Source organism: Diuraphis noxia, unplaced genomic scaffold (genome assembly GCF_037042655.1).
Source record: "Diuraphis noxia isolate RWA-SAM2 unplaced genomic scaffold, SU_Dnox_SAM2 contig0003, whole genome shotgun sequence".
Classification (NCBI taxonomy): domain Eukaryota; kingdom Metazoa; phylum Arthropoda; class Insecta; order Hemiptera; family Aphididae; genus Diuraphis; species Diuraphis noxia.
In genome coordinates, this window is record NW_028301713.1 from 74,912,122 (window position 1) to 74,932,570 (window position 20,449).

The following is a 20,449-nucleotide window of genomic DNA, read 5'->3' on the forward strand; positions in this document are numbered from 1 at the left end:
TTTATATAAGACTAAAATTTACGCCAGTGTTAAACATAATTTGTAACGGATATATTATATCATGGATTCGAAAATATATAGAACAAAGGATGGTTATAGCCTTATAGGCATATATAACAAACGAAAACAAGATACTAGAAGGTAAATAAAAAGTAAAATTGCGGTGTTAAGTAATCGGTGAATCATTTTATTCAGTGATTAAGCCTTAGATATAATACAATAATATTTAATACATTCTAACTATAATGCATAAAGCTGTCGATAAGAGCCAAGAGCTAAAGTGTCCAAAATCCCGGTTTTTTTAAATTATGTGTCCAACTATCCAAGTACATACATTTAAGTAGGTATATACATACATGCATTATAAAAGATGCTTAATAATGATAAAATTGGATTTTTAAACGCTTCAAAACTATAAAGTATAATGTGAAATATATGATTAGTAAGGCGGATTATATTGTTGAGTGTTAATGAATAATATAGAACAGTGTTTCCAATTTGGTATGCAACGAAGCCTCAATAGGATTTCTGCGAAATATCGTGATTATTAATACACTAACTTATAATTTCGATATTAAATAAAACTATTTTTAACGATTCTCTTACTCTGATATGAGAGTGTGCTTGTCAAATATTTGACTAAAGTGGGTACTTATAATGAAAGAAAACCAGTCCGGAATTTCTCACTAGAACTAGATTTTTATATCTAACATAAACATATCATAATCATAATGTAATGGTTCTGTTTTTCAATGTCAATAAATTTCATATTTTTAATAAATTAAAATATTATTATACATGAGTTTTCCTAACCTAAATAAATACACAATTTTAAATTATTTGCTAGTAATTTACTAATTTGCAAATTTTGTTTATTAATTAAAAATATATATATATATATATAATATATATAGTTCAGTTTTAAGTGTGCTACGGTTAAATATGGGTTAGAACTAGTTTTCCGTGAGAGAAAAAGGTTGGGAAACACCAATATAGGTAGGTACACAAGACATTTATAAATTATATTCTGTGAAAATGACACTATAAGAGTTGTTTTAACATATTGATTGATCTCGTAATTATTCTCAATTTATTATTTTTCTATGAGTAGGTAAAAATCTAATCGACATTTTTTAAATTTGTAAATTATAGTTACTTAGTAACATTATTTTTAATATGTTCCAATATTTTATCAAATTACGATGAATTAGGTAGAAGTTTGACTATTATGATTTATTTAACTTTTTTTGTAGATTAGGTGATAAATTAAAATATGGTGAACATTTTTAAATATATATTTAAAACAAAAACAAAAACATAATATTATACATTATTACCTGCATGTCGTTTTTAATAATTCTAATTTTATAGAATACATTATTTTAAGATTTACCTATATATTATTGAAATTAAAATTTTTTTTCATTTTTTACATTATAAAAGGCAAATATGCAGGCAATATGCATTAAATCGCATATATTAGATACTAAAATATTAGTTATATGGCTTTGTATAGTTCATGATTGAATCGTTGTAATATATCAATCTGATGAATTATTCGAGGTTTTAAAGTGGTAAGAGTTTAAGTATTCTGTAGAAAATTGTATTCACTTTTTAATTTAGTAAATAGGTACGAGTATTTGTGGTATATAAGATAAAATATTATGATTATTATTTTATTTTTCATTGAGGTAAACATTAGAGATAGTCTTTTAATTTAATTATTTTTTAATAAAAAGATAGCTTTTATATATTAATCTATACTTAACTTTGTACTCTAAATCGAATATATTTCACATAAAATATAAAAATTCCGTATAAAATAGATAACAAATTTTCATATCAAAAAGATATGATCTCTTATTTTCTTTTTCTTTTTCAAAATTATATCAGAAGTTATAATTTACATCCTCAAAATTATTTTTGATATAAGATAAAAGTAATACAACAACGATAATTCATATTAATACCAACTCGTACCATGGAGTGAAAATCCGAAATAAAAGAAGATAGAATTTAATTTAGTACGATGATAATAAAAATAGTACCTATAGTGATTAGTAAGTTAATGAATAATTCGATCTTTTTATAATGTTCCTGAAGTGGAGGATAGAATTTTAGATGGATACAAATTTTTGCTTTTTTGATGATTTATCGTGTATTATAAATCTAGTTAATAATTTATCAAATAAAACAATGCACTACAGATTAACGTCCTGCGGAAAAGATTTAATTTCGTTGGAAGTAAAAATATACACACTTGAAACTCTTCTCGATGTTTTATAATCCATGTTTTTTTTAGTTTTATCGAAAAATACGGACCAATGAACATTGAATTCACATCGTTGCTCATTTTATAGTATTTTAGAGAGGTGGAAATAAAACAAAAAAATGTAAAATATATATTATATATATTTGCAGCTATAGAATAACAAACAATTTATGATCAACCTTAGGTCATATTTTTTTTATGCATCAAGCAAGTTTAAGTACCCATTAACATATATATTTTGTAATTAATTAGTATTGTTAAAAGTAATTTTAATACAAAGTAATACAGTTATATGCTTAAATCATAATTAAATAGAAACTATTAATGGTTAATAATTAATAGATTGATTTATTTTTTTTTCACAGACACTGTGTTTAAGACAACAGTCAATTATAGTTGATAATAAATATGTAAATATATTTTTATTTTATCTATTATCATTAATTATCAGGAAAATGATTACATTTAAATTGAAAAGCTTGAAGTTCAAGTTTTATTTCTTTTTTTTTAGTTATTATAATTGAGATGTACCAAAACAGTATAGCATACTAATATATGTACATTTGATAGCTTTAATACACTATGTCATAATTCATATTTGAGATAAAGTAAAAAAAAAATATTTAAATTAGTTGCAATAATTGTATACAATATAATGTTTGTGTAATGTATAACTTACTGTCTTCGCAAATAAGCTTATTATGAATGCGTATGCGTATATTGCGTATATTGTATATGCATCCAAAATTCTATGTGTTTGTGTTAAAATGTTACTAATTTCAGATGAAAATTGGTATGAACCATAGAGCCTTTAAACATATTCATAATCATTTGTAAATAGTGAAGAACTTGAGTTTTAAAAAAAAAATTTGGAAGAATTTAACGCCAACGCTGGCTGGAATTCCTTTATGTCAATAATGTGACTAACAACTGGGCTATTGAGATGTATAGCAAGAGTTATGACTTTTTTGTAGTGTTTATTTATAGCTTAGTGAGTGATAAAGGTTCTCGTTGTGGCACACCTAGCCTCACTGGAGTTTTTAGTTGATATAAATTTAAAACAAGTTTTTTGTTAAGGTACGTAGCTAAGTCATCTGTCTTATTCCATTCTATACTTTAGTTTTCTATATAAATACTGGGATCTCTGTATTTTTTTAAAGCAATAATTTCTTTGGTACTATAAGTAGGTATGGTTTATGTTGAGTTTTCATTTTTATACCAAGTGGTGACATAATTTAAAAACGTTTCGTGTTTTAGATTTTAACGTCATTTTTTTATAGCGTAAAAATAATACTGTGGTCTTCAGTTTTGAGGAAAGTTTTTGGAAGAACAATTTTTCTATTTAGTAAACTGGGCTATATGTGGAGGAGAGATTAAATAAAAATGTTCTTTTCTTAATCACTAGGGAAAACTGAAAAAATTAAATACAGAAAATAAGAATATTATTGAATCATACATTTTTGAAAAAAATACAACTTTATGATTTTGCTGTAATATTCAAAAACTAATAATTAACATTTATACCAAGTATTTTTTTAAATTTTCAAAATTGTTTGAACTATTTATGAGCATTTAAAACTGTTGCCATAATGCACTATATTTTGTAAAATTATTTTGAAAGTTTCTGAGAATTTTTTCTTTGACTCTCTACCCAATTACACCACCAAAGAAATTAAATTAAATTAAATAAAAGACTAAAAATGCTCAAAACGGTGATAAGGATAACACACATCAATATAATTTATGAAAATTGATAAATAATTTATCACTCCGCTAAGAATTTAAAATTTCAGTTGATTTATGATAAAATTCTATTTTAGTCTACTAAACTAAGTTGACTATAACGTAATGTTATTACTACAACTAAAGTTTTAAAATACTAAAATAAAAATAAATATCAAATATAAGGCATGGATATACAAATCATACTATATATCATCGTGAACAGGAAGTTACATCCAATTAATGACACTGACAAATTCGTGAATGGTTTTCAATATTTATAAAATAAGTTAAAAGAATTGTATTTTTTTCATAATTAATTATAATATTTCATTTGTATATTTCCGAATTAAAATAATAATAAAAACAAACAATATACATAATAAAAATTTAAGCCCATTATTCATTACTATCACAATGTGTTCACCCGAATTGACCAGCATGACATATGCAGAATTACATAAAAGACTTTTTTATTATTTTTTTTTTTTGCACGTATATGTTTAATACAAAACAGCACTATATAATATTACGTATAAATACAAAAATATAACGTATGTTTTGTGTACAAAATACTTGTAATCACACGGTAAATATTTAAACTACGTTGTACAGTGATAGTTTTTCCCTATAGGTCTTGACAAAATATAATATTGTTTGATTTACAATAATTAAGCAATGTTGCTCATAATGTTATCAGATATTATTACTATCAATCTTTGATTTTGGAAAAGTCTATCGATAACGCTATTATCTACAATATTACTACTAATTATTTAATAGTACTATAGAATTTAGAATAACCGTAAGTAGAAATATTTTTTGAAGGACCAAATTTGACACCCCAAATATCAATCGGCATCCTTCAAAATCAAGCATGATTTCATTGATTGTCGTGAATAATGCAAAATTTTAACGTATTACAGTTTTAGACGTTGTAGTAGAGTATAGAAAATGATTGAAATTATATAATAGACTTAGTGACTATAACTCAGCTCTATGATGAAAAGGAACTCGCTCCAAAAATTGCTCTTTTAAATTGCAATTTAGTTGTTTTTGTTTCTTCTCTTTTATCTAATATATAATAGAAGGTATGTTTAGCTTAATTTTAATTTATTGATCGTTGTTCTTACTTAACATTATAAATAAAAAAGTATTATTTTAAAACAGCAATTTTTAAAATAACTTAGATAAAAAGAAACAAAAATTGGAACGAGAACTTTTTTAAAGGAAAAGGATTTAAAGAGAGTTCCTTCTTTGAATAAGGAAAAAGGATCTAGAACAAGGGCATATCTTAAGAAATCAACGTGAAACGGAACAAAATGCTTTTTAAAAGGAACTTTCCCTACACAGGCTTAGCCTGTGTATAACTTACGAATCGATGACTTTTATAGGAATTGTTGATAATTGTTTTCGTTATTTAAATTTGACACATTTAATAAGGCCATACTGTATATCTAAAACTAGCAGCTGTGTAGTTTAGAAACATTTTATCATTTCCCAATTCATAAAAAGTACACAATACTTTTAAAATTTATAAAATAATTCAACATTTAAGTTTTACGAAAAATGCATTGTTGTGAATGGTATATAACTATGTCAGTGAGATATAACATTAACTAATCTTTAATTAAATTAATGTATAATTATATTTAAATATATAATATCAACGTTTATACGGCGTGATAAAAATAGTAATACCTTTAATATGAATATTAAATTATTATTAAGTTTTTTGTTAATATATTTTTCCAAACCTAATTGTTTTTATTCTGAATTTCATAAAAACTAATTAATAGGTATATTATTAGCTACTTACACTGACGACACAGCAATCCTCTCATCCCATTCCGATTCCACAATAGCATACCAAAACCTCCAGATTCATCTTGACAATATTTCAAAATGGTCCACCAAATATAGAATAAAAATCAATACAGACAAGTCCTTTCTCATTCCTTTTACTTTAAGAAAAGCTGTTCTTCCTACATTCTATTTTCATTTTTCAAACAATCCAATCCAAACTACAACTCAAACCAAATACTTAGATCTTTTTTTTCTTTATTTTTTTTTTTATTAAATTAAAGTGTTTCTGACATACAAGGTCATCTAACTTATTGATATAATAAAGAATTTTTAACATCATTAAGTTGTTAAGCGTAAATTAATTACAATATATACAGTAAATTACAAAGATGAATAAATAAATAATAAAATATGACATCATACTTAGATCTAATAAGACAAGAGTCTAACCTGGGGCCCACATCTCAAAATTAAAAGAAAGACTCTTAACACCAGACTTCATCTTTTACGGCGTATTCTCAAGTCCAAACTCTCTATTGATAATAAATTACTAATATACAAATCAATGTTAAACCTATCTGAGCCTACGGCATCCAAATATGGGGATGTGCCAAACCCCTTCCCAAATACGGACTATTCAAGCCTTGCAGTCTATTTCCGCTCGCCTAATAACCTCTGCGCTATGGTACGTCTCAAACCTCTCACTACATAAAGATCTTAAAATCGAAACCGTCTCCAAAACAGCTAAAAACTATTACAAAAATGTACACACCAAAACAGCTAAACACACAAATCCATTGATTTCTAACTTGGCCAATGAATTCTTGCCTAATAACCCCCCCCCCCTCCACGTCGATTAAAAAGACACTGGTGTAGTAATCTCTCGAATCTCAACCTACACTAGTTAAAAAAAATAAAAACTTCTTCCCCCAAGTTAATGGGTATCCACACTGGTGGGCTTCCCTCTTCACGTCACTCACGTTATATTACTTATTATTTATCAAATTAACTTATTGTATGTACAAATATTACAGATTGTAAATATTCTATTTTATCTAAAAAAAAAAAAAAGGTATATTCTACAACATTCATATATATAGTTACCCTTAAAATATCTTCATTAAAATTGTGTTAGTACAATAATTTCACATTAAAAATAAAATTGCTGGTAATAATATCTTTTTTTTCAAAATGTATTATTTAAAATAAAAATAATTTAAATCTGAAAATAACTATGTTAATCTTCTAATCATAACTGAAATGTATGAATAGCATTTACATTATCTGAACACACCGTAAAATTAAATTGTGGCCGGGTGGAAAATTATAAAGTATATTTTTTTAGGCTTAAAATTGTAGTATGTGAATATTGTGAACCAAAGATAATTTAACGCGATCAATATTTGAATATTATCTCAACAAGAGCATTACACGAGACACGCAATTACAAGAAATCCAATTTAGAAGTTAGCTCATTATTATCTAATTTCGGTTAATGTAATTATTATATTATTTCATTATAATCTGAAGTTACATAATCGTGTACCTATATTGTCTCTATTATTCTATTGTGCTTGTATATATTTCAGAAAATTGTTGAAATATATAAATAATTCAATTTAAACGTTTAAGGCTTTAAGTATTCTGTTTAATAAAACGAAACAAACTAATAAATTGTTTACGTGTATTTTTCAAACTAACATTTTTATCCGTCAAGTTTAAATTAAAAAGAAAAAACATTGCTTATTTTCTTGTAAGCATACAGTAGGTACTTCTGTGGTAATTTGTTTTTTCTTCGAAACAATAAAATAAACTAAAAAACAACTGCTCTACATTGTGTGTACGATTCATAGTTACAATAAATAACCAAGTATATTTCATCCGTCGGAACACGCATAGTGTTCTTCACATAGATTACATCTCGGTTGCTATCTAACAGTTTTATCGACTAAAGCTAAACATACAAATACCGTATTATACATATGTCAAAGCGTTCGGTTTTCCAACGTCCTTAAACTTCCTGAAGGATATTTACTTAAAGCTAAATAACGTTTAAGCAGAATTTCTCAGAAATGATAAATGTCTCGAAAACATCTATTAAATAAAGACTTCTCGAAAATTAACTATTACTTATATAATAAACTATGCAGACATTGTTGGCCTATAATATACAATAATTGTGTTTACATTTTGTGTGGTTATATAGTTATAATATTGTGTATGTTTATTAAAAATTAGAGTATTCAGACGTTTTTATATTTTGTGTTTTTTTTTTTTTCATAGAAAATAGCTTCTTTTAAATTCAAACAATATTACTGATAAATACTCTATAGTGTTTGAATTATTGGCAGTAAATTTTATTTAATAATCATTAAATTTTCTTCACAAAACAGTTCATAATTATTGTATTATTATATAACATAAATAATTTGACTTATAAGTATATTGAAATGGATCTTTAATATCATATAGTGACTAGTTTTTAATTAATTTTTACAGAAACAAATTTATAAATGAAAATTATATAATATTTTTATATTAAAAATAAATGCAAATATATATTTATTATTTATTAAATGAAAAACTATAATAAGCTCGTCCTAAAATATTGAAAATACATTATGTATATTGTATTGCATCATGTATATAGGTGTTTTGTGCTGAAAATATCATATTATTATCGTTCAAAGAATGTTTCTAAAAATATGAGCTATCCAAGGAAAATTTTCTTTACTATCATAACTGTATAAAAATTTATAAAATATATTCAATGTCAAATGCTTGTTAGTAATTAAAAATAAATACCCAATATTAAATTTCTTTTTCATAAACCTCATTAAAAATTATCTATATTTGATTCACGGGTATTGAATTAGTATAGTACTTATCTAAAACCATAATCACGATTTATTTGTATATTTTTGCATTATAACACTAACTACATAAATTTCATAAGCTATACTACTATTCAATGTTAATGTTGTTGCTGTAAAACTTGTCAGAGTATTAATATGCTGGTACATTGATTTTAATATGTTAAATAAATAAATAAATAATTTGAAAAAAATGTATATTTGTTTTTGTTACACGTAAATAAGATTTTACAATGTTAAATTTAGTCATTAATAGAATGCGCGTTTCCAAATTTTATATTTTCCATAAATTAAACTGATTAAACATAGAATAAACTATATAGATGAATTTAAAATTATTTATATTTACATGGCAAATGCTTAAGATCATTAAATTAGGCATACTATGAACACGCGTTCATTAGTAATAACCATAGAAAAACCATATATAACACATGATATAGGGTATAAAAATTGCAGTATTCCACCTCAATATAACCAAACAACTTAAACTTAATAATTTAAGCAGTATTTATACAACCGAATACCTAGCACTATTTAAAGGAACCCAATTAGCTCTAGAGATCAATGGTACACAAATATATATATTTGTCTCGACTCATTCAAAGCCTTACCTAATCTGCAATCCAAAATACTAACATAGCCATTGGTTCTAAAAATTAGCATCCTTCTTTCCAAATCAAAAAAACACATTCATTTGGACTCTATAAGATATTGCAACAATGAGGAGGCAGATAAATCAGTAAGAAATGCATATAGTGGTCCTGACAGTGATATAATTCCCTTTTCTTCACTTGCAGACATAAAAAGAAATATAAACAAATACCGCATTAATTTGTGAAACATAAAAATGGTCACGAACACAAAAAATAAGTTAATAGAAATTAAACAATATTATGTTGAACTTTGATCAAAATATACTGATCAAAACTGAAAAAGTTAGGTAAATTTTAATCGACTTAGAATTTGCCACAAAAAACTCACACACGGATAACTTATGGCAAAGACAGATTCACCCCTATACAAAACATGCAATATAAACTACTCCATCAAACATATCATCGACCACTGCCCAAACTTCAACGAAGCTAAGAAAGACTTCAACATCCCTGACAACCTGTACGAAGCAATTGGTTTATTCTTAAACTATCAAAACATAATTTTATATCTGAAAAAATATTGAATTTCACAATAACATGTAATAATATAAAAAATGTAATTCTTTTGTTAAAGCTATTAATCTAATAATCTCTGTAGTTTATACTTAACCGATAAAGAAAAAAAATATGTTATAACATCAATATAATATTTAGGTTGGACACCTTATGGCAAAGACAGATCCACCCCTATGCCCAACAAACAATGAAAACTACTCCATCAAACACATTATCGTCCACTGCCCAAACTTCAATGACGCTAGGAAACACTTTAACATCCCTGACAGGCTGTACAAAGCAATTGGTGCATGTTCCAACTACCACAATATAATCTTATATTTAAAAAATATCGATTTGTATAATAAAATGTAAATTGTAAATATGTAAAATTTTTGTAAAAAGCTAATAACCTGTGTAGTTGATGCTTAACAAAAAAAATAAAAATATTTAGGTATTTTGTATTTGAAATTTTGAACCAATTATACGTTTGATGTATGGACAATGGAATTTTACAATTTTATATTATAGACATCTTAAAGTGAAATATAAGCAGCTGAAGAACTAAACCACAGACGAAAATATTATGTGCGAGTATACAAAAAAATGATTATAATTATTTTAAGTAATAAGTGAAGAAAACAATTGAGCGTATGATATAGACCTATTCACGCATTTCTTATCGCTTCGGTGGAGAGGCGAATTTTTCACATCCCGTGCATACATAATGTAATTACAATTAATAAATAATATATTATATCATATTCAACACTTTTCAACTACACTCTGACAACACGGTTACATTACATTACATTTGGAAACGGAAACCAAATCAAAAGTGAATCGGCCGTAATACTACATTATTATGGGCGTGATCGTAAAATGAAATGAATTTGAAATGGAATGTGTGTGTGTGTGTGTGTGTGGGTGTGTGTGTGGTAGAGATGGGTGGTGCCGTGGTGGGTAAAGTAAAAGTGGAAAAAGTTCAGTATGATTAAAAAAAAAAAAACTATCTCACGCACAAAGGTCGATTATACAAATACACTACAAAATAATAACACATAATACATATATAGAATTATAGTATACTATTATACGACGGACAGGGGCGAACGCAGGAAAAAAATTCGCGGGGGGGGGGGGTTGAAAAATTTTTAACTAGGTATTCATAAATATCATATAATTCATACTGTATTCCACTTTTCTATATTTTATTTTAGTAACTTATACTATATACATAAATACATAATACATATATAATATTACATAATAATATAATATCATAGATAATAATTAATAGCTAATTATTACAATTTTTAGGTAAGTGTAGGTTAGTTGTAGGAATTTCCGGTAGACGGCAATTACACTCGTCGTCTGTCTACATTACGTACATCATCAGATTGGCGGCCTTCGATGTCGATCAGTTATTAATAAGTTATAACATACTGTCATACCTACTCACTTCGAAACTGCATTTTCATACATTTTATTGGTGATTTTACTGTATCCATTAATTTACAAACCACAGGAGAAGGGAAACTTTTTAATAACTAATCATTTATTTTAATTTTTTTGAAATGTTATTAGTAATACACTAATACATTTGTAGGTCAGATAATTTATTTTTTGTACCTACTATTTCGGGGGGTGTTTAAACCCCTAACCCCCCCCCCCTGTGTTCGCCCCTGACGATGGAAATATGTTTCTTAAAAAAAAGTACTAGTTTTTTAATTGTTTTTGTTGCAAGTGTGAAGATTTATTGTTAATAGTGATAGTTGGTGCCTTACTATTGTATAATATTATGTTTGATCTTTAAGTGTTGTGAAAACTGAATAAAAGAGTGGAAGATAAATTTTCCTGGGCCAAAAAAGTGCCGTAATACACTGTCCGTGATTCAAAAGAACATGCTTATTACTAATTTGAGTGCTTAGACAGTCAGATATATTTAAATATTGTGGCTTGGTGAGGCGCGGTCGTACGCTCAATCTGCGGAAACGCACTGAGCGTACGTACCGGCCGCAGTTGCTAGCTCCCGGATGGGTGACCACCCAGGATTTTTAGCAACATATCCTTGCCACACATACACAAACACGTGTTACAACCCTACCCAATTAAAAACCTACAAACAAACATACAAAAATAATCCCTACCCTACCACCCCACACCCAATGGCCTATGTTGCCGCGGGTCCTCCTTATAAAAAAAAAAAAAAAAAAATATTTAAATATTTTCTTTAAAAAAATTTTGTATTTATTTTATTTATACTTATAATATATAAATTATATATTATTATATTATATACATATATATATATATTTATGTTAAAACACTTCGTGAATAACATAAAATAAAGGTTAACATTTTTAGGTAGATATTTGAAAACATTCGTCAAATATTATATTTTTTAAATGTATGATTTAAATATTATAGCGTCATATAATATCAAAGTCAAATTAAAGTGAATTAAGATACGATGAAAACATAAAGGTATTAATGGCATATTTGTAATTTAATGTATTGCAATATAATTGGAATAAATATATAATATTGTAGAATTTGCCTCTTTGGGATAGAGTTTTTGTGGGAAAGAAGGGGGTTGATAAACTAAGTATGAAATATTGATAATGAAGATTCAATATTCAAATTATAGAGACTTTTTGGTATTTCTGATGTCAGAAACGAAAGGAGTCATAAGATAGGTTGGATGAGAGGGGTAGAGAATTGGAAAGGGACACTGTATGTTTTGAGTAATCAAGAGTATAATATAATATTATGATGGTTTGGATGACTATTTTTTTAGCACTTAAGAAGATATTTTTAGTTTGTATATTGAATTTGCCTATGTAAAAAAAACCCTCACTATAAGTATATTTGGAAAGAGTACAATATTTTGTTTCGAATTTTTTTTCTGTATGTGATGGTGAGTTTGAAAAAGATGGCAACATACTCTAGGGTTTGGTTGATTTGATGACGCAAAAAACCAAGTCGAACGGCCAGTTTGTAGTTTTTAAGTAAACTGATGTTTGGAAAAAATTTGTTTTTGTTATTGTTGTTATTATCATACTCGAGTTAAGTGTATACATTTTTTTTCCAATTGAAATCAGCTGTGCTGGAGAAACAAAATTGAATAACTGCGATGGCACTACTAAAATATTGTATATCATAGAATATATTATTTAAGACTATTAGCATTATAATCAATAGGTAGAATATATTAGGTACATTAAAAGCGATACAACTAAGATTTGTATTATATATAGGAACTTAAATGGGCAATCAAACAAAATATGTTACTTTTAATACACTTCAACGATTGCACATACATTTTAGACTAAATAATGCCTAAATACACTTATATAATATTATGCAAATAATATATCTGTACATCTGACGACTGGTCCTACCATTACTAATGGTTAGGGATTCATACAATGCATTATAAAATACACCTAGTTTATAGAGTGCATCTAAGTTTTTGTCATTATTCATATTTATATTATATTTCCAGATAAATCATGACTATGATAATGACTGCAGTAATTAAGTCTTTAATGACACAGTTTATAAATGACACACAATATGTTATCGTAGCTATATCATTATACATCATAAGTCATAAGTAATTTGTGTATAATATTTTAGTTTTATAATGGACATATTTAATATCGTTGTAATTTAAAAATATGATTTTTATTTTTTTATTTTTTTTTTTCAAAAATTACAAACTTATTAGATACAATTATTATTAAAAATTAACTAAACACATAGTCCGGTATAAACAAACGCCGATGATGTGCATTGTAATTTAAATCTTTTTTAATAAAAGTTTAACACTTGAATCTATTGAATATAAATTGGCCAAACGCAATAATTACTCTCTCCGGCCTATTTATTTATTATTATTTTTAATTGGATCAATTGCATAAATAATCTTGCTATATAAATATAATAGTATCTATTATAATGTTTATTTTATAGTATTTTCAGTTTATACTAAAAAATAAAAATAATAAATGAATAGAACCAGTTTTAATAACCAAACAAGGAAGTTATTAAACTGGAAAATAACCGTTTCTAATCGTATTAAAATAATATTTGATTTCATAAGATTCAACTCCTGTGGTTGGATGGTCGGGGTACAACAAATAGGGCGCACTACACTACGACTGACCTGTGGGCGTGGGCGTCAGCTGTTTCATGTCGATGGTGTGATGGATATCGTAGTTCTTGAATATGTTGGTCTTCCTTGTCTTGAAGTTACGCTGCAACCCGCTTATGGCCGACGCGAACGCTTTGGTGTAGATTCGCGTGTCGAACGACTTGTAAGGCAGCACCAGGCCTACCGTCAGGTTCTGGTGCTGCCGGCGTGCCATGATCCGCGGCACGGTGGGCTGTTGCCGGCGGAACCGCTCCGTGCTGGTGGTGGTCGCCACCGGCGTAGTGGACAACTGCACCGGTTCCTTTAGCCGATTCTTGAGCACGCCCAGCTTGATGGAGCTCTGGCCCCGGCCATGGCCGAATACCGTCTGTGACACGTCCACTGGTCGGCTGTTGATCTGTATACGCGAACCGTTCCGGGGCGTCCAGCTGTGGACGGTGGCGATGGCGGCCAGAGCAAGGACCAGCGCGATCCACCGCCAACACCGCACTGCTCCAGAGTGTCTCATCATGCAGTCGGTCCTGGACAGAAAAAAAAACGATTGCATACATTATTATTTAAGTGGCATCAGGTTTGGTGAATTATAATGGGGCTAGGTATATTTTGATAGTAATATTGAGATGCGGTTACATCCGAAATAATAATACGATATACGTTATATATATGTATATATTATGTATATATTATATGCTTTAATTGTTTATAATTATTTAAAAGTATATTTAAATCAATTTATGATAATCAATGAGACAGCTCGAATACTTATCTGAGCACTATTGTACTATAATGTTGTCTTTAAGTTTCTTAATGAATAAATGTTTATTCTCTAATTTCAAAAATAAGAAAACTGTATTGGAAATAGGCAAAGTTAATTCAAAGTATGCTAAGTATATCATATGCATAACAGAGATAACGAATGTGAGTGTAGCATACTTTAAACTCTAATAATTTCTCAAGATATAGTTTCACGCAAATAATCTCTCATTTAATAACCGTCCAAATTTTCTCGTCACCCTCGAATAAATAAATTATTCATTTTGATCTTTGACCATCACCTTCGCCACTGAATTATATTAGCAACTAACCGCACATCTATCACTTTTGTATAACCCTCCAACTGTGGCCTGAGTTAACATTTAAGTTGCGGTCTTTAACATCATCTCTATCTGTATAATAACATTTATAAACAATCAATAATACCAATAACCAGGGCTTATTCTAAGGATTTTTACCTACTGCCCAAACATACTGAAGTTTGTTTCATGAAATTTATTTGGAAAATTATACTTATCCCCCCCAAAAAATGTATATAGATATACAATGATATTGATATTATAATATCATATTATATTATTATTATGATATTACATTTGATATTTGAGAAATCGGAAAAAATATTATATGGAAAAATATATAAAAAATACGGATTTTTTCCGTTGTACCATTATTTAAATTGAAATTTTTATTACGTAACCCCAGTTAATAACTGTATACAATATAATATATTTATATATGCATTAGTTACATAAAAATAGTTTTAATAGCAAACATTTCGAGAAATAGGTTAGTGAGTATATTATAAGTTTTAACTAAAACATGTCAATATTATAATTTTGCTTTTTATTCTTATTAGATATTATTAATTACAATTTTACAACACTACAATACAATTCAAATATCTAAATAATGAAATTGTATTTTATATATTTAAAATTTTCTTTTTTTTGAATGATTTGTATCCTCCTCTTCTAGGACATCGTTTTGTAAGACCTGAGAATTCAATGATTGATCATAAATGCCTTTAAACCAACCTTGTTCTCGTGCTTTTGAAGTTTCTTTTAATCGTCGGTTTGATGAGTTTATCCATAACAAAGTTGCAGGTCTTGGATCCCATAATGTTAAAGGTGGCATGTTAAAGTGGACGAACAAATATTCATTTTCTGTTTCAACTATAAGACTTTGACGATCTGAAGATTTTAAAATATTACTCGTACTTATGAGACGTTCTACGTCTGCACTGTGTGGTTTGGCCACTAGAACTCTAGAAATAATTATTAATACTGTATTGAATGAAGTATAAGTTGCAAGATAATCTACTAATTTAGCCATAGGCATTTTGCGTAAATTTTCGATTTCTTCTAATTCTAGTACTTCTGCATACTCCAATGATAGTCTTGTTATATCTAAATCATTTCCAATAATCTGATGAACTTCTTTTAACTGAACTTGAGTTAATGATTTAAGGTTTATAAATGGTTTTAGAACATGTACTAGCTGATCATTAATATTAATTCGTTGTAATAAAAAATTAGCCAAACTTTCTACGATTTCTTGACATACAGCATTAACATTTCGAGATTCTGTCACAAATAAGTGATGTCGATTTTGTCTTTTTAGAGAGGAATTACTTTCAGTCAACTTTATACCTTTTATTGAATTTAAGGTTTGATCTAATTCATCTTGTAATGTGTTAACCCACCCTCCAAGTAAATTTTCTGTGTATAATGATTTTAGTTTTTGAGCAACAAAATTTGTTTCTTTAGTCAAATCTAAAATCGTTATAAAATCAGACTGTAACTTTTGCTGATAACGACTAAAAACTAGCAAAGTATCAGCTAAAAATGATAACAAACGTAAGTTATCAAGGTTGGTCAAAAATAACAGAAAGCCTTTTGCTTCTTTTTCCTTTGAATCTTGCATAAAAAGAGTAAGAGCGTGCCATGAAATCAGTATAGAATTTATTAGTGAAAAAGTAAACTCAGTCCAACGTACTTGAAAAAATGCTGGTATTCTCATAAGCTTACAATTATTTTTTTTAGCAGTATCATGAAGCTCTCTAGTTCGGATTGCTGAAGTATGAAAAAATTTAGACAATCCTACTAAAGTTTGGACGATATGTTTAACTTCAGAAACAGTGTCACTTGCATCTTTCCAAGCTAAATTGGATCGATGAGCTGCGCACCAAATTTTTATTAATGGAACATTTTGTTCACATAATGATCGCCATTTCTGTTGAAACAATGTCCATAGTCCTCCACGCTCGCCAATGTTTACTGAAGCACCATCGGTTACAATTGACGACATATTTTTAAAAATATACTCTGATACTTCGATACCAAGTATATTAATACAGGCAGTTTCAATTGATTCTAAAATACCTACAGCTCCACGTTTACACACCTCACCAGCGCCAAGAAAAAACTGTTCTTCTTTCCCAAATTTATTAATAACTTTAATAATTACATATATTTTATCAATCTGAGCTCGGTCAACTGATCCATCACATCTCAGAGATATGGCTAATACATTGTTCATAATTTTTGAAGCAAATTCATTTCTATAACTTTCAACTATAGTTTTTAAAAAATGTTTATGCGCGGTTGGAGTCAAATATTGAAAATCATGGTGACTCTCATTGTTTTCTTCTCCAAAATTATCGAATTTAAATTTTGAAGATAACTCACTTGTTATTACTCTCATAGGATAGGAGTAAGCGCTCAAAGTTAATTTTTTTGCATCACCGTATACATGAATTAACAAGGACCCTATTCTATTGGCCAGTTTTTCTTTAGATTTAATTATCATTTGTCCCATAGTAGTTGATTTAGAAATTTCAGTTTTTGTCATTTTACGTAGTTTAAAAGCTTTTAAGCATTCTTGGTGGTAGGTTTGTTCTAAATGATCGATTTTTGTTTCTGTTCTGAATCGTGCTCCTAAATCTTGACATATTTTAGGTATTTGTGTTTTTTTCGAAAAAAGTTTAACTAGATCAGGAAATTGATAGCAAACTTGACACCTTATAAAATGTCTTCCATTTCTGTGCATATCAAAAAATATATTGGAATTTGAAATTTCATTTTTATCTATTATTGCTTCAGAAGTTGATGCACTAATATCAAAATGTCTAGTTGTATTATCAAGTTGTGGTTTTGTCGTAATCGAATTTGTTAAAGTGGTTTCATTTTCATAAGTCAATTCAGAATTCGAAGTGGTAGTGGTAGATTTTATGATAGGTTTAATTAACCAATTCGTTAAAGAATTTGATGTCATATTTATATGATATTAACCTAAAAAAAATTAATTTATGTAATATAATATACCCACACAACAATTATGTAGGCATTAGGCAATTCTTTTGTGTGAAAAGTAAATTAACGTGAGTCGTAATTTTCACCGAAAACGTGAACATCTGATAACGACGCAAGACAAGTATTAATATTATCTTTGATAATTAATATTAATCGATGTTGCATCGGTGTGTGCACAGTTAAATCGTGTAAGTGTTTTTTTGAAATTGAATGATTATAATATTATTTGTATAGAATATAATAAGAATTATTTTTAAAATTAAAAGATAAGAATAAAGGCTTAAAAATCGAATATAAAATATACGGTCTTAAAGCTACTAAAGTATAATTTATTAATAAATAATAATAAAAATTATGAAAAATAATAAAATAATTATTCACACGTACCTATCACGATGTACCCCTCTGCAAATTTGATTATATAGGAAATAGCTACACACCATATACACTCATGGAAGACTGGAACGTTATGACGAAAGTTATAGATATAATAATGAAATTAGGTACATATAATATCTTTTTCGTTCTATATCATAATATAGAATTTACTAAAAACCAAAGATAAAATAATTGGTGGTTATTCCGTTTTCGAATTTCGTATCCGTGCGCTTTAATGTGTGTACAATGGTCTATATGGTCGCGATAAGCTTAGTCGATAACATAGATAGTACCTAATCGTAATTCGTATTTCTATTTCAAAGATTAATCAATCATCGAAGTAGCAAAGATTGTAAACTACATAATTATTACTTATTAGGTACTAGGTTAAGTTTATAAATTACACATAGGTATTTCAAATATTCAGTAGAAATTCAATTATTCTATAAGAAAAATTATATTTTTTTAAGGTGCCCATATTCATAAAGTCAACTGCCCGTTTGATTTTTCCTACTGCCCAATTTGGGCCCTACTGCCCGTTAGAATAAGCCCTGCCAATAACTTCTCTGTTAGAGCACATAATATTTTAAATATGAACCAAACCAAGAAAGTATTAAACATTTAATATGTTTTTCTTACATTCCTAGAATACTTCAATGTTCGGTTATATGGTCAACGTTCTTATATAAGATCATCTAGTATTATAGTTTGGTAAATAAACATTTAGCTAACGTCTTATTTTTCTTTGTTTGATATTTTATGTGATTTTCACGAACAATATAAAATATATTATTATTTTGAAGCTTTGCATAATTTTAAGCAAAAACGCCCAATGAGTAGGTATACAAATATTATTATTCTTAGAAATTTCTAATATAATTACTTGTAAATAAAATTCACTATTTAAGGGGGGAATTAAAACTAAAAGTCTATTAAGCATGAACTAAAAATATATTATCTGAGTTCATGATAAAATAAAAAACCGTATCATCTTAAAAGTTAAAGCGACTTTTATGTAATATTCTAATATATAAACACCTGATCTAGTGTTAACAACATGCTAATTTAAATTTAATATTGTAAATTAATAATTTGTCACTTCGAACACTAGAGAAAAGTGAAAATGATAATAACAATATAAAACAAGTTCAAAATAAAAACATTGCTAATGAGTTACACAGTTTATGTTTATCTCAATTATTTTATGTTTAGATAGGTAAGTGGAAAATTAAATTAATCATATTGCGATGTTTATATAAGACAACTTTTCAGTATTTCAGCGTTCTTCCTAAATATTAATTAAATAATAATTTAAGAATTGTTGGATAAAATATACAAATATTATCAATCAGTATAATCTGAAAAGATACGCGCCGTATTTTGATGTCTCATTTATTCCGAAAACCAATATATTTCAATTAAAATATTTTAGCATATCAGTATTACGCCCGTCATTCAAAAACTACACAATGTAAAGAGTCTTTTACATTATACCAAGAGTCTAATTTTTGTTTTGTTCTTAGGTGATTTTGATTTATAGATAGGTAATTCAGAATTACGTTTCATTTATTTTATTAACAACTTATAGTATTCATTTAATTTATGTTATTTTATAATTTTGCATAGCGTTTAATACATTTTTCTTTGAATAAAAATAAACATATTTGGTGTTTGGCACTTTTTTTAAATGTTTAGTTATAAACAAAAGTCAAAATAAGAATTTTCTCAATGTATTATAAATATTTCAAACCGCATCATATAAATAAATTAGAAATAGGTACTTCAATTCCAATTTTTATAAAAGACAAAAACTATATAATATAATACAATTGTAATCTTACTAAATACTTAAAATACGATTATAAATAAAATATAAATGTAAACACCAATATAGAAATTGGCATTGTTGAATTTATTGTACAGTTCATAAAATTAATTTTTATTTTATTGAATTTAAGCTAGGAAGTTATGGCCATTAGCTATTTTTGTAGTTTTCT

The 20,449-nt window shown here is 27.2% G+C and overlaps 1 protein-coding gene across 5 annotated transcripts in view; it reads right to left on the reverse strand.

Annotated features, from left to right (window-relative positions):
• Nmdar2 (glutamate ionotropic receptor NMDA type subunit 2) overlaps nucleotides 1-20,449 on the reverse strand; it is a 316,208-nt gene that overhangs the window by 160,911 nt on the left and 134,848 nt on the right. For all 5 annotated transcript variants that reach the window (XM_089222116.1, XM_089222117.1, XM_089222118.1 and 2 more), the window contains exon 4: nucleotides 13,999-14,507. In XM_089222116.1, coding sequence (XP_089078242.1) covers nucleotides 13,999-14,497 — 499 coding nt within the window. In that variant the 5' untranslated portion in view covers nucleotides 14,498-14,507. The remainder of the gene's footprint in view (nucleotides 1-13,998; nucleotides 14,508-20,449) is intronic.